We start from the raw sequence: 15,022 nt of genomic DNA on the forward strand, positions 1-15,022 counted from the left end.
AGAGGCTGTCTGGGCCAGAAGCAGCTCTGAGAAACGTGTTTAGATGAGGATGCGGGAGTGCTTAACTGCTCATGTCTGAGAAATATCTAAAAATATGGAGAGAAGTTAAACCTAGAAAGGTCCAGTTGGATTTGAAAAAGCCTCAACCAGTTGTATATGTATATGGAGAGCATACACATATGGAACCAGGCATAGAAACAATCTCTGCCTTCAGTATCTGTATGAGCTTTGGCCAAACATGCTAAAAACAAGCTTAGGGATGAGAGAAACATGCATCTCCACCATTATGGAGACTGAAGTTATTCGTAGACTTCACATCAGATGGTGCCATGCCTGGGTCTGCCAAGAAGGCAGGTTTGGAGGTTGGGGTGGAGAGGTGAGGGATCTGACAGCATTTATGTTTTTGGCAATGAACAGACCCAAAACTTCGTGTTGGACTTTCAAGTGCATTGGCCACTCTCAGGCAAAATCTTACTTGCCAAAACAGGGTGCCTCTAGGCTCTTTCTTTCGAGTTTGCAAATTCAGGTTTCATATTACTGTAGAAAGATGATTGGTTTGAATAAGATCACAAGCAGCATGCCAGAAGGAATTCTTTCTTATGGTCATGGGTAACTGAAGCAAAACAACAACTGGTGGCAAACAGAACAGATGTGTTTCCCCGCTGGTGACAAGAAGAGCTGTAACCCCACTGGCAGCAAAAGGTGTAACTACCCTGAACATCCTCTTATCCCAGGACAACTCCACGTACAACTTTCCTCAAACTCTTTTCCAGCCACTTCCAATCAGTACAAGCCTCTGCAGAAACATGAGGCAGGTATCCCTGTTTCCAGGGGTTGCCGTTGACCTCTGCAGCTGGCCTAGGCTTTTCCTCAGGTAGCATTATCTTACTAACTTTTACTCCACTCCTCGTTTTAGAGAGGGCAAGCTACCTATTACAGCTTCATCCTCCTCTCCTGTTGTCCTTGCCTTTTTTTGTCTCCCAGTTTTGTTAGGGTACTTCACTTCTAAAGCACTTTGAGAAGAAACTTGTGCTAAACAAAAGCTAATGTGCAGAAGAGGACATTAAAAGTGTCTTACCATTGGGAATGGAGTGAAGACACTTCACTTCTTCAATGTTTCACTACTGGTCACCAGTAAAATAGAAAAAAAAATAGTTTGGAAAAGATTTAAAGGAACAAATGATGTTTTGCTGCTGTGTGTTGATTTTAAGTAAAAGATCTAAATGTAAAAGAGAAGAATTAGTCATTGCTCAGAAAACACTAATTGTTACATGTCTCGAGATGTCCAAGAGACAATTAGGGCATTTTGAGGACTGTGCTGTCGTGCACCCTCTGCAACTGAAAAATTGTCTGCTTTTTAGATTAATGTGCAAATAAAAATATCTGCAAATTTGTTACCACTTACACAAAGAGTTTATGAATATCGATTATTTACTGAGTCAGGTCTGAAGTAGCTTCTTTACTCCTGATCTTTTTTCTCTTGTTTTTGTCTTTCTAAAGAGGAGGGCATTTCTACAGAAACAAGGAAGAAATTGGTAATTTCAAGATATAATTAGGAGCTTTATGTTCTCACTTTAAGGACATTTCACACTATGACCAAATAATAAGAAGAACAAAATTCCACCGAAACAATCAGCTAGGGTTTTTTTTTAAAAAGGCACTATTAATGCGTGGAACTCATCTCTGAATAAGGGAGTGGAATTAAGTTATTCCAGTGAAGTGAGGGAAAAATTTTCCAGTAGTATTGTCTGAATTGACTTAGGGGCTGCCCTGGGAAGATATCAGGTATTTGCTGTACCACTGACAAATTCTCAAAGCCAGTGTTCTTTTTGCAACCATGTATTGCAACCAAAAGATGTGTAATTAGTTTCAAGTGTGTTTTTAATCCTGCAAGTATGCACATACATACAGAAAATATAAGTAAACTCATTGAATTTACTAGGACTTCTTCATGCTGAAATTTGAGATGGACTTGTTTGCAGATTCATATGCCTGCTCATTTACCTGCCTGTGATGCAAAATCAGCTTGAGAAAGCTCCAGGTGATAAGAGGCAACAACCCCAACTTTTCAGATGTGTTTTGTAACATTGCTTTAAAAGGTTTTCTTTAAGCCGCTTTCCAAATTGATTTGGTTGTATTTGTTTGGTTCTAAAGCTACATAGCCAGTTTATAATAGTGCCCACAGGAAAAAAAGGAGGGGGTTTTTTTGTGTGTGGTGTTAATAGTCTGGTCTTTGATTCCTTCTGCATGTCTAGTGTCAGTCAAACTGGCCACACTCATTTATGTGAGCATTTGGCCCCAAGAGAAGATTCATGCCAAAGTACCAGATTAAGATGGCATCATTAGAGCCTCCTATATACTTTGACATGATTATTGCCAGGGAAGAATTGTTTCTGCTGCCTCATCCTCTGGCTTTTCTTGTTTACACTGACACCTGCTTTTAGACTCTTTCCAAGCAGAGCACAAGCTTCTGCGTGATGCTCTGATATACAAGGGAAGTTTTCGTGCAACGAAATCATATGCAGGGATGAGCATGGCTAAGGTTGGTCACAGTGGAATGTTACCTGGTGAGAGAGGTGTAACTGACTTAAACCTTGAAAGTCTTTCACCAAGAAGTCTGCTTATTGAACTATCTCACAGGTACACGTATGTGCACAGGAGAACATGGATGTTACCTGCACACACCAGAGCCAGGGTCCAAACCGGTGACACTGCAGACCGTGGGGAGTCTGGTCCATTTCCATGGGCTGGGGATGAGACCTCACCTGTTCAGAAGTTGTTTAACTTCACTGTAACTGCAGCTCGGGGGTAGCCCTGACTTTCTTTCACTTCAGTGGTGAAGATGCACAGTATAAGCATTGACGCAGTAATATGGCATCCTCATTGCACCTTAAACTCTTCACATGTGAGCCTACTGCTCTGTGCTTCCCAAATATCTGCTACGTTTTGTCTGTTTACTTCCAAAAAACCACCTTTTTCCGCCTCCCCATTTTTTGTTTTGTGTCATCTTTACAAAATGTGGCATTTCTGTCTAAACAGTTTGCCAAAGGCCTCTGACAAATAATATTAAGTTGTCAGTCATGAGGCATTAAAGAAGTGAACTGTCCTCACTTCATACCCAATCCTAAGGTACTTCTAAATCTCAGAGTTTTCGACTCAGTGGTTGTCATGGGCTCCAATTTTGGGATACTCAGAACTGGAATACACGGCCCTGATTTTCAGAAAGTGCTGTGTTCCCTTTCTGCAAATGTTAGTCCTTAAACACATTTCAAAACTATGCACAATTTCATCAGAGTCAGTCAACACCTTGGAATTTCAGACTGTGAGGCATTTCTGCCATCTTTCCTGTTTTCATGCAGTCATACTTTCTAAATTCATTTTCAGATGATTTTATGCCTGGCAGAAACATATAAAGAAAATTGAGAGAAATACCTTTAATGATTTGGGAGTGACATATTTGGGTTTGTGAGTGTTTAATTCTGAGTTGCTGTTGTTTGATAACTTTTAAAAGGATGAAATTTTACATTTTAAAATGAAAAAAATAAAGCAGACTAAAATTTCCTACACATAATGATCTATTTCTCCATGCCGTTTATCAGGAAAAATGCTGTTGCTTTTAATAGAACTCTTATGTGTTTAGTCCCAGTTGAAACCCAAATTAAAGGAATGATCCTCCTTCCATTGAATGCAAGGCCACTGTAACTTATGTTACCAACATTTCTTTATATTTTCAGAATAATTATTTCTTTCTGAAAATGTCGTGTAAGTATCAGTGTGCTTGATTAAATATCCAAGAACAGAGATTAAATGATCATAGTCAAGAGAGGAGATGTGAATTAAATAGTGACATGTATAGTTGGTTTTCCTTGGTGAATTCCAGTGGAAGCTCAGCTTGGCCTGGATCCTGCAGGAACAGAAGACCAATAGTGTTCTAAAAAGAAAAGCCACCTTTGTAAATGGCTTGTTTAATCTTGCATCTCTTTGCACCTTCCATCAAGAAGCTTCTTGATGCCAACTCAGCATCAGAACATCACTAGTTAGCATGTACACTCACAAACTCAGCACTGCGGCTGAATGACCAACCCAGGGAGGTTATATCTGAACCCTGTAGAAGCTGGAAATGCGTCACAGTGCGATGGACTGTCCTTCCACAGGACATCTTTTGCAACACTCTAGGTCCTCACCAAGCGATGAGTACATAGTCTACAGCTACCATGGTGCCAAGTTTCTGAACAAATCTGCTCAATCATTTAGCCACTGGATTCTCCCAGTGGGACTGAAAATGTGCAGGAGGCAATGATTTCTCTAATAGGAAAAATAATGAATTAAATAAAGAGAGGACAATAATGCTTGAGGTTTTTGTCTCATAGTAAGATGGAGAAGCAATTAACCTGAGTAGCACTGTTTTTTGAAAAAGTTGGCCACATTTGCTTTCCTAGTAGCATTCTTGTGTTTGTTTGTAGGTCCAGCTGCCCAGCGCCAGGTCCAGAATGGGCCATCTCCAGATGAGATGGAAGCACAGAGAAGGTGAGTGGAGTTCATCAGTTATGGTAGAGTTCTAGTTTGTAACGGATCAGTGTGCAGTCCTTGCTCCCCAATAAGCACTGTTCTTTTTACTCATACCTCTTTTAAGCTGATTGTGAGTTTTCTGTAATTATTGCTAATGTTTCTGTAATGACTTTTTAAGGGTGAACTGAAGCCCAAGGCAAACTTTTTGCTCAAAGGCAAGTGTGAGGCATGCCAGTGTTCAGAGTTAAAGACAAAACTTGTTTAAAAATAATTTGTTGAGCATGTGTTTCTCAAGCACATTGAGAAAGCCTAACATTATCCTGTTCTGGATCACCTGCTGTCAGTAGACAGTCATATTGCCCAGGGAGCACCTGATGTACCATATACATTCTCATTTTGCTTATGGCTACTTTCTGTACCATATGCCGTTCCTTTTATGAGTGCTTTGCTCTAAGCCACCAAAATAAGGAAGATGCTTATGTCTAGACTTAGTGCCATTATTACACATGTCCTTTTCTCTAGCCACCAGGAGTGGTCTTCTTGACATCAAAGGGAAGGTAGGCAGGAGTGTCCATCCTTACATGCCTATCTCCATAATCAAATTATGAGGCCTATCTCATTTCAGCTTTGCTGTTTCAACTGAGATCCCTCTAGCAGCCGTAGAAATCCCTGTAGCAGCAGTATCTTCAGCTTCCATCATTAAGAATAAGATATGCCTATCCTATTCTGGGCAAAGTCTTCTAGTCTGACCAGTAGTCCATGCTGTCAGAGCTGTGATCTCTCTGACCAGCATCAGTGGTATCCACACCAGCAGCACTGCTTAGGCTGTTCAAGTATAGGCTTGTGCACACAAAAAAGCACCTTGGTTCCCCATATTCCTGCTCACTGCAAGTGTGTTCCTCCTACTGTATGGGAAACACTGGAGAATATTCTGCCACTACCACATGAGCTAAAAGCTCATGAGTCTCACTTTATCAGGAGTGCACTGGAGTGCAGAAATCGGCAGGACCTGTCGCTGCTCCAAGTTTGGTGCTGGCATTGCTTAAATAAGCTGTCTGTATTTGCTTCTGTAATGAGGGAAGGACCAGCAAGAGCACAGTTAACCCTCCAGAAGACCTGGCCCAATGTTTGGTGGAGCTAATAAACAGCTTTGTAGGGATTGTAGTGGAACCAGACCTACAGGGACAGTTCAGCACCAGAGATGTCAGGCGTTGGTCTGACATGACGAGGCTCAGTGGGCTCTGCCTTTGTTTGCAGGTGCAACTTGTAAGCAGGCAAGGTCCCCCCTTGCGGGGTCCAGGGAATGCCCTGGCCCTGTGGGTTGTGTAGCTTCATGTCACACGCTCCTGGAGCAGCAGGGATGAAGTATTGCAATGTAAAATTTGCGCTGATGCTCTAGGACTACTGTTCTGACTGGTCCCTATATAAAACTGTGTGTAGGTCATTTAAGACAAGGCCCTCACACATGCTGTGGTAGGTACTTAGGATTCTCTCTTCTCCAAAAACTGTAAGGCAAGTGTAGGGAAACAAGTTCACCGCACCTTTATAAACAATCTGACCTGCCTAAGATTTAGTAGAAATTTACATATGACCATTAAATGTGTCAGCATGTAATATTTCACCCAAGATTTGTAAAATTTGCTTGGGATAGCGGAGCTATCCCAAAGGTCAGAGGAGAGCTCCTGCTCACCCAGAGGTGGGCGGATGCTGCCTGTCCCTGACACCTGGCTGAAAGACCTGATCCACTTAACCCGTGGAAATCACTGATTATTCAGACCATATGTAATTCAGACCTCAAATTTAGGTGTCTAGTCTGTACATTTAAAGAGTGAGCAGCTTAACTACATTAGAAAAAATATATTTTTTTTTCATTATTTATTGCTTTTTGTTTAAAGACAGTAAAAGCTTTTTGAGTAGGTATTATTTGACTGCTACAGGGCACATGGTTCTGGGAAAGATGCTTTTTGCTCTACTGGGCTGGAATCAGCTATGCAAGTAGATGCAGTTAGATATTACTGCATCTGCACTAGAAGCTTTTCAGCTTTCATTATGCTGATGCATTCTTTAAGCATAGAGCAGACCTAATTTTAGGCCTAGCTTTTTTTGAACATCTTATAAACAGACAGAAAATAAAGTTATGGCTACTACCCTGCAAATTCTTCTGTTAAAAAGGTTTTCTAGAGAGCTTTACATAAATGTTAAAAGAGTATATTTTTAAGCCAGAGTGTAATTTTTCCCCACTTGTACTTCACTCTTTGCAGACTCCTTAAGCAGCCTCGTGCCAGTCTCAGGCTTTATTTAGTTCCACTGGCGTAAGTTTGACTTCCTGAGCATGTAAGAACTTCTCCTTTTAGCACGTGTGGGAGGGTGTACTTGGCACAAGCAAACTGCTTCTGCCCAAGGGCAGACAGGGCTCGTGTGAACACCAAAGACTTCACATGGCAGTGGCTCACCATTGTTTTGGAGAGCACCCCACACCTGTATCAGCTTCTCAGCAGCTCTAATGACTTGGAGATGTCTTACCCGTATTTCTTTCCTGGTCTGTCAGGCTGGAGTTTTCCAAGTCTGTCCTCCAGATAAACTAGAATTTCCCTCATGTTTAACGAGGAAAAGATATGTGTCAAGTTGTTCTTCATCATCAAATTTTGCTAACAAATGCCAAGATAAGGTAGGTGATGGTATGCTTAGGCAATTCTTAGTATATGTGTTCATAATTGAAGTTTTAGCAGTGCAATTGATGCTGTCACATAGGTGTTCTGCCCAGAACTCTCAAATAATAGCCAGGTTATGTATCGAAGAAAAGATTTCTATTTATTTCTTTTAACATGTCTTAGCTTAAACGGAACCAGTTGAATCAGCCAGCTAAGGCTGTTCCTCAAAACTCTTTCCCTTTTGCACATACAATAATTTTCTCAGGTGCCTATAATGGTTTTCCAGAAGCTGCCGATGATCAGTGGATTGCATGGCCTGAACATAAACCCAGTTTAAGACTGATACTTCCACAGCAAATAATTGTAATTGTGGATTTTCCTGTCACATCTATTGAATTAGAATGGAAATACAGGAAATTTGGTTTGCAAATTGAGACATTCTATTTTTCTTGCATAATATAACTTTATTTTCCTGGGTTTTTTTATTTTTTTTTCCTAAAAAAGAAGCTTTTAATTGTGTGTAAATAAGATTGTGAAGTCATGTGAAAGTACGAGTAAACAAAAAAGTTAACAGAGATGTCTCTAAAATATTACGTAAGAAGTCAAAAAAGTGTTGCTTAGAGTTAAGTTTGCCTTACAGTGTAGATCATGAAGTAAAGCTGTTGCAGGAAAAAGAAATCTCTATGCAGTTAAAACTGGCCCAAACACATATGAAACAAATTCAAGGCAAACCTGGCTTAGAAATCATGGAAGAAAATTGTAGTTAACCTTATTACTAAGTGCTCCAATAAGGTCATTTCAGTATTGTTGAAATCTTTAGTCCATATCTATGCATATGGTAAAAAGCCTGGCAGATATTCTAGATTTTAGCTATCAATCTTTTTACCAAGGGAAAGGCCAGGGAGAGTTGGTGGCAGGGGTCAGGGTGACAGCTCTTTCTGCATAAGTGCTAAGACGTGCAAGAGAAGACCTCTGCTGATGGACCTCGGGAACTGCACATCTCTGGGAAACAGAGCCTGGCAAAAGGCATTTCGCTATGGGACACCAGGCCTGGGTAGACCGGGAGGTGGCAGCTCCTGTGGGGAAAGGTGCCAAAAAAGCAGTGGTGCAATGTTGTGATGGGCATTTGTGGAGCAAACGCAGTAGTTGTGGTCCCTGTGGCCCTACTGTTGGCACAGAGGTGGCCGTGCTTGGACATGAGGTGACAGGCTGTCAGCCAGACTGTCCAGTGCCAGCAGAGAGCTGGACAAAACAGATTTTGTACAGTCAGCACGTAAATGCAGATCAAGCTTCCTAGTATTTTATTTTAAAGTACAGGTTCTTTGGGCTTCTGATGTGTAAAAGACTCAGGACTGTGTTATTTTATGGGAGATGCCCCTTACTCTTCCCTGGTGATGCTCATCCACTTCAGCTTAACAACATGCATGGTTGCTGTGCTCTCCTGGACCTCTGACTATTGCTCCTGCAGAGCCCGGTCAGGAGTTATCACCCTAAATGCATTGACCAACCCTGCAGTGTCCAGCAGCCACTGAGTAACGTCCTGATTACGCTTCCCCAATGCCTGCAATGGCACCATCATGGCCAGAGCAAGTGCAATCAAACCCACCCAGCTCATGGGAACAGCAGTTCTGTGAGGGACCGGCTCACACCACCTGACACATACAGCTTGTGTGCTTCTCACTGTATAAAGCTTTTACTCAAAATTATAAAGAATACATAATAACCAAAGGGTTTTTTATTGCTGTTTTAGACAAGTGATGGAGCAACAGCAACAGCGCCAGGAATCTCTGGAAAGAAGAACCTCTACCACAGGCACGTATCAAACCAAGTACATAGAGTCTCTCCCTGCTTGTCTCCTCTAGCTGTCGCTGGGTTTTGCGTGGTGCTGTACAAGAGCTAGACTGCTAAAAGTGGTTGTAATTATGATTAGATTGTAAGGCATTTTCAGCTAGGGACTTACGTGCATTTGGGCATGGTTGTGTTGCTTCGCAGATGCTCAGCTCCAGGGCGTGCAGGTGGAGCTAGGCAGGTTTTGTGCTTGGCAAAACTTGTACAGCTGAGAGGAGCTTTTGGTAGACCAAGGAGGCCTGGCCATGCTTCTTCCACACCCACAAGGAGAGCACGTAGCACAGCCACTGCAAGGATGATTCCATGTTTCCCGGGGATGTCATCACGAAGGGGTGGATGGGCTGGATGTGCCAGGTCAGGCGCTCCCCATTGCTCTGCAGTACAAGGCAAATGACAGCGTAGAGGAAAATATAGCTCTAAATGCTCATCAGTGGGGATTTTGTGGTCATGAAGTGAGGAGTCTTTTGTGAGCTTAATGGAAAAAATATATATATTTAATGAGCTTACAAAAATCTTCTATAGCATTTTAAGTTGCACTAAGCTGAGAGATGACAGGAGTAGCTTATAACTACAAAGTATGGGTTTGCTTCTCTGAAAGGAGGCAGAGCAAGCAAGCCAAGATGTCCGTCTTGTGCTTGGGCTTCTGTTTTGGGGAAGTTTTTCCAGTTAATTTGGCCACAGAAGTGAAATGTTTTTCCTCAGCTGTTAAAACTTTTTAGTTTTTGACTTGAAACCAGCTCAGACATACACACATACCTGAGTCAGCAGCAGCAGTTGTTGGACTCTGTTTCGGCAGAGGTCACTGTGTGCTATTTTGCATAGGGAACATACCCAAAATCCTGCCTAGACATTTGCAAGGAGTGGGACCTGGCTCCCAGGGGGTTCTGGCTGTCTCCTGACTGGGTACGAGGTGGCCACTGCTGTGTTCAGCACATCCCTTGCAGCTGCCCCAAGTGTCAGGGTGATGCTCGTGATCCTGACTCAGATTCACACAGGGCTTGGAGGAGCCTCCCTGTCATCAGAGCACACAGCCTGTCCCGGACTACCAGGCTCCTGCTCCTCACAGCCCTCTGGTTCTGTCAAGGGTTGGAAACCCCTGAGCAGGTGCCTACACCATCTCCTCTTTGATTTGAGTTTCTGTTTGCATTTACTTTATCTCTGTTCCGCTTCACCTTAGTTTTGTTCCTTGCTGTGTACCCATCTTATTCTTGTCATTTCTCTTTTCTGTTCTTTTAGTTTCCACCCTTCAGATAAGCGTGTGCTCTCTCCCCTGTCAGCCCCCATCTCCTACTCACACCTGCAGTAGCTGCGGTGCTCCTGCTTCTGGTGCTGTGCCCCCACCACCACCCCATGCCAGCGCTGTCTCTTCAGCACCTACTGTCCCCGAGCCCACCAGTCAATCCTCTTTCAGATCCCCGCAGAGAGCCAGAGACCCCCCGCAGCTCCTGCACAGGCACTCAGCCTCTGAGCTGCTGACAGCCCCAGGTTCCTCCCCTCCAGCCTGCCCAAACCGCAGGACCATAACACCAGGCATCAGGCGAACCTCGCTGTCCCCACCACCGCTCCATCCTTCCCACTTGCCCTTCACCCCTCACCAGCCTCTCAGGCGCTCTTCTCTTGCCTGCTCCCCTCGGTCTTCTGTTTCCCCCACCACAAATGCGCCACCTCTGCAGAGGGGTGATGTCCCGCAGCTGCGTGGTCCCACCACCCTGCCTGTGATTCCTGTCCCACCTGACAGGGTCAGGGGACCCACAGATAAAGCAGGCCAGTTGGCAAACATGCCTCTGAATGGCCATTCTGAAGAACAAATTGCTTTAGGCCCCTCTGGCACTCAGGTGAAAAGCATGGATGGGTCGTTCTTTCCACACCTAGGAGTTGCACCCTCCTCCTTGCTGCCCACCATCGCCAGCTCCCCCAGCTCCTTTGGCCAGGCTCCCTCCCCATCCTCCCATCCGTCATCTGATCCTCCACAGCAGTGGTATCAGCCCATGTCACACTGTCTTCCATTGCCTCCCCCTTACGCTGCTGTGTCTGAGGTGACTATGCCCAGGAGGACCCCTCCTTACATGACTCCATCAGCCTTTGCCCACTTGAGTAAGTACCGATTTTGAATGAGTTACAACCTGTATAAAGCCTTAGCTTTCAGTGCTTTAAAAAACCCCGTTGGCACTGCCTGTGACTGCTAGAAAAAGGGCTGAAAGACCCAAGGCTACTCCTGCTGTATGAGGTTTCTGAAACCAAGGTGGAAAAGTGTTGAATTCACTCAGGACTGGCCCAGGGACCTTCTGAGTTAAAAGCAAGGCAAAAAGTAAGAATTGTAGGACCAGGGCCAGGTAGCTGGGTTGTTGCATTTCATATTCTTACTATATTAGCCCGGAGTTTTTTTATCATTCAGCAGAGTCAAATTGCGTTTGGCAGTGAGCTTCATACAAAATCTATACTCAGCTGACCCAAACATAGGGGCTGGGGTCTTCTGAAGCTAGAAGCCAGGTCTGCTGTAGACTTGTTGTCTATGTAGCAATATTGAAGAGGTTGTGATTGTTATCGTTTGTTTTAAGTGGCATTTCTGTTACCAGCAAAAGCTATAACATTGATTTTGTTAGAGCTACCCAGAATCCCCTGTGCTTCTGTAATTTATTTCATTCTAGAAACTCTCTTCCTGGTATAAAATGCATTTATAGTTGAGGGCTTGTCACTATAACTATTCCAGCAAACCTTTTTCATCACAGGCAGATCAAGAGCTTGAGTCTGCCACTTTGCATATGGTCTTGATTTCTAGAGCTTGTCTAAAACCTGCAGAGTTAAAACAGTTATGAGTAATGCCTATTTGCAATTCAGATGATACGTTTTGTGACTTGGATCCATTCCTGTTTATAACCATATATAATGTTTAAATGATGTGCCTAGAAAAGGAAAAAAACTGAGATGTTTCCTTTCTGCTAAAAATATTTCTGCAACCACTGGAGGCTCAGTCCTTCACCTGATAGAAGTCCTTGAAATCCACTTAGTTCAATAAAGTTATTTTAAACTCACATCGATCCATTATTTTGTCTGGGTTCAATTTTTGCCTCAGGCTGGCCTCTAATTAGGTGGGTGTAGTTTTGCAATTACAATTAACCGTACCCACAATGAATTACTAGCTATTATGTTCATGAACCAAAGAGGGCTTGAAACATTTAAAGCGTTTCTAATAGTAGCTATGGTTCATTTCAAGAGTGGCATCGGGAGTGTGAAATAATGGCAGAAGTAACGACAGAAATAAGCCAGTATTGTAAGAAAACCTAGATAAGAAGAAACCCAGGCTGCTAATGTTAAATACAGTTTCCAAATGTTCCTCAGTCAAAACCTGCCTGTCTTTCAAAATAACACTTACTGAACAACTGAACCTGTGATTATATATCAAGAGCAGCTTGTTCTGAGAGAGCATAATGTGGGGAAATACCCTCAGGGAGATGAATTTGTTCAACTGACCTGTTATAGATGGGCAGAACGCTGCAAATGAGTTACCCACCATCAGTCCCTCCAGCAGCCTGCTGCACTGAGCAGCTTTGCTGAACCTTGCTTGGAGTTGGACTCTCCCCCCCCATTATTTTGCAAGACCAGCTGAGGCCACATACATCATGTTCAATAGAAGGGAGGACGCATCACTGTAGCCCACAGTTCTGATGAAAAGCTGATGTTAACTGAAGCCCATGGAGTTGGTTGACATAGTGTATTATCTCCATGTAGAAAGTGATGAGAGGAGCAGAAAAAGGTGCCACTTATGAAGTGCATAGTGTTGTCTGTGTTACGATTTTGCCACAGAACAAAACACTAGCCCAGCCAGGGAGAAGAGGAAGGAGAAGGATAGTTTATCAGTGATAGGGTCTCACAGGAGGACACAACTGTAGCTGATTGACCATTGATGCAACCACCATTTCCCATTCTTCTGCTTGGTGCTTCCTTGCATTGCTCACTCATCACGCATTCAGTTCATGGCCTTGGGAGCAGGAACGTGACCTCGTGTGGGCTGGAGATTGTGCTTCACGTCTAATTCATATTCTCTGCATTTCAGGCCCAGCACTTCCACCTGGTCATCCCAGTGGCGCTGCCGTGATCCCTGCTTCGTCCGGGGGGCCCCCACCTCCGCCACCCCCCCCGGTCCCTCCGCCACCCATGGGAGCTGCACCCCCCCCGCCACCCCCGCTGCCGGCCAGTGCTGGCCAAGGGGCTGTCTCTGAAGATGGGTCAGTGTCAGGGCTCGCGGCGGCTCTGGCTGGTGCCAAACTAAGGAGAGTTCAACGGGTAAGGAGGTGGTGCTGGGACTCCTCCATGGGCTGTTTTCCACTGCAGGAAAGCCTGGTGCAGCTTGGTGTAATGGTCTGCAAAGCCAGCGTGAAGCACGGTGAAACATGCTTCAGCTGACCATTAGGTGAACTTTTAAATGCGAGTTCGTAGTGCAAAGCAAGCTGAGCGGGAAATATTTAATAGAATTTCTGCTCTTCAGAAAATATTAATTGGCAAATGGCTGCAGGTTCTCATGTTGCCAGGATTCATTACTTCTGCAGAGTCTCCCATTGTACCATCTGTTAGTGTTTTCAGTCATTGTAAGTGGTTAAAACTACACTATGTTTACAAAAAACAGCGTACACTGCTGAGGCCTCACATCAATAGGTGTCCACTTCAGTAAGGATTGCGTAACCATGCATAAGCATAATCACGAACAAACAGCACTGTGGGTTTTTTCGTCATTCCCCCATATGTTTGCCTTGCCCACACTGCTCCCAGGTTTAGTAAGGTCCACATGGGTCTTCTTCCCCAGGCAGAACACATCCTATCTCTGTTTTCTGGCTGTGATTGTGATCTCTGTTCCTAGTAATTAGGAAAGCTAATAATTAAGGATGTGGTTGTAAATGAAAGTTTTCATTAATTCCAATGTTGATTTCTGTTTTAAGCCAGAAGATGGTTCAGGAGGGTCCAGCCCCAGTGGAGTCTCTAAGAGCGATGCCAATCGAACAAGTAGCGGAGGAGGCGGAGGAGGACTAATGGAAGAAATGAATAAATTACTGGCTAAAAGGTGTGTACTTGGACTTCAAGTAAGCACTAGCCTGAGTTCTGCAGCAAATTATGGAACAAGGTGCTGTCATTTTCAGTTAGCAATGGGTCACTTTGGTGCTGCTTTGCAATTTGACGGGTCCTGCATAGGTGTGAGTTGCCTTTGATATGAAAGTGTAGGTGTTGAAGCAATGATATCTGGCAAAGTTTAACTGCTGTAGCAGATCCTGCAGTGTGGTAACCTTCAAAGGTGGTGATAAATAAATCCTCAGGGGTTTTCCCATTTTACCAGATCTGTTTCAAAGTTACTGTTTTCAAAAAGTGTAAACTATGAAAGGAACTTAGACAAATCATTCTTTATGCAGCACGTTCAGGATGTTGGGCCCAAAAATAGAAACAAAAGTGCAGTCAAAGGACAACATCTTGGCAGGTAAATGATTATAATATCTCAGTGAGTTTCAGACAGTCTAGCCAACTTATTCTCCACTAAAGCAATTTGTGATGTATCAAGCTACCACCTGTTAAAAGGCACTCAATTATTCCAATGATTTTTTCTTTCTCTTTTCCCCTTCATTCCATCAGTAATGTTCTGTCACAATGTAACTCCCAAGTTCCTAGTGTTAAATGTTTTGGTTTTAGCTCTAAAGATTTTTTTAACTTATGAATAGTGAAAGAAAAGGATGAGTAAAATAACGAATAGTAAGTACAAAGGTATAGTGTGCAGAGATGGAGTTTTTAAGTAATGTTGTCTAGGATAAAAGCAGTTCCCAGTTCAGACAGTCTGATTCCAACTTTTCTGCACATCCTGGTGATTTCAGAAGGAATTCTGAACAGGGACTGTGGATGCAGTCCTTTGGATAGCATGCAATAAATACACAACACTATAAAAAGTTACCAGCAGTATAAAATACCAAATAGAAAATTTTCTCTCTTTTCAGAATTAAAATAGTTTAAAATAGTTATTAGCTGGTTCAAGACTG

At 43.3% G+C, this 15,022-nt stretch overlaps 1 protein-coding gene across 5 annotated transcripts in view; it reads left to right on the forward strand.

Annotated features, from left to right (window-relative positions):
- The window catches only part of EVL (Enah/Vasp-like), a 158,000-nt gene that overhangs the window by 132,480 nt on the left and 10,498 nt on the right, over positions 1-15,022 (forward strand). For all 5 annotated transcript variants that reach the window (XM_065839478.2, XM_065839479.2, XM_065839476.2 and 2 more), the window contains exons 4-7: positions 4,464-4,527; positions 8,911-8,972; positions 13,063-13,292; positions 13,943-14,064. In XM_065839478.2, the coding sequence (XP_065695550.1) occupies positions 4,464-4,527; positions 8,911-8,972; positions 13,063-13,292; positions 13,943-14,064 (478 nt within the window). The remainder of the gene's footprint in view (positions 1-4,463; positions 4,528-8,910; positions 8,973-13,062; positions 13,293-13,942; positions 14,065-15,022) is intronic.

The sequence above is a fragment of the Patagioenas fasciata genome, chromosome 5, assembly GCF_037038585.1.
Source record: "Patagioenas fasciata isolate bPatFas1 chromosome 5, bPatFas1.hap1, whole genome shotgun sequence".
Lineage (NCBI taxonomy): Eukaryota > Metazoa > Chordata > Aves > Columbiformes > Columbidae > Patagioenas > Patagioenas fasciata.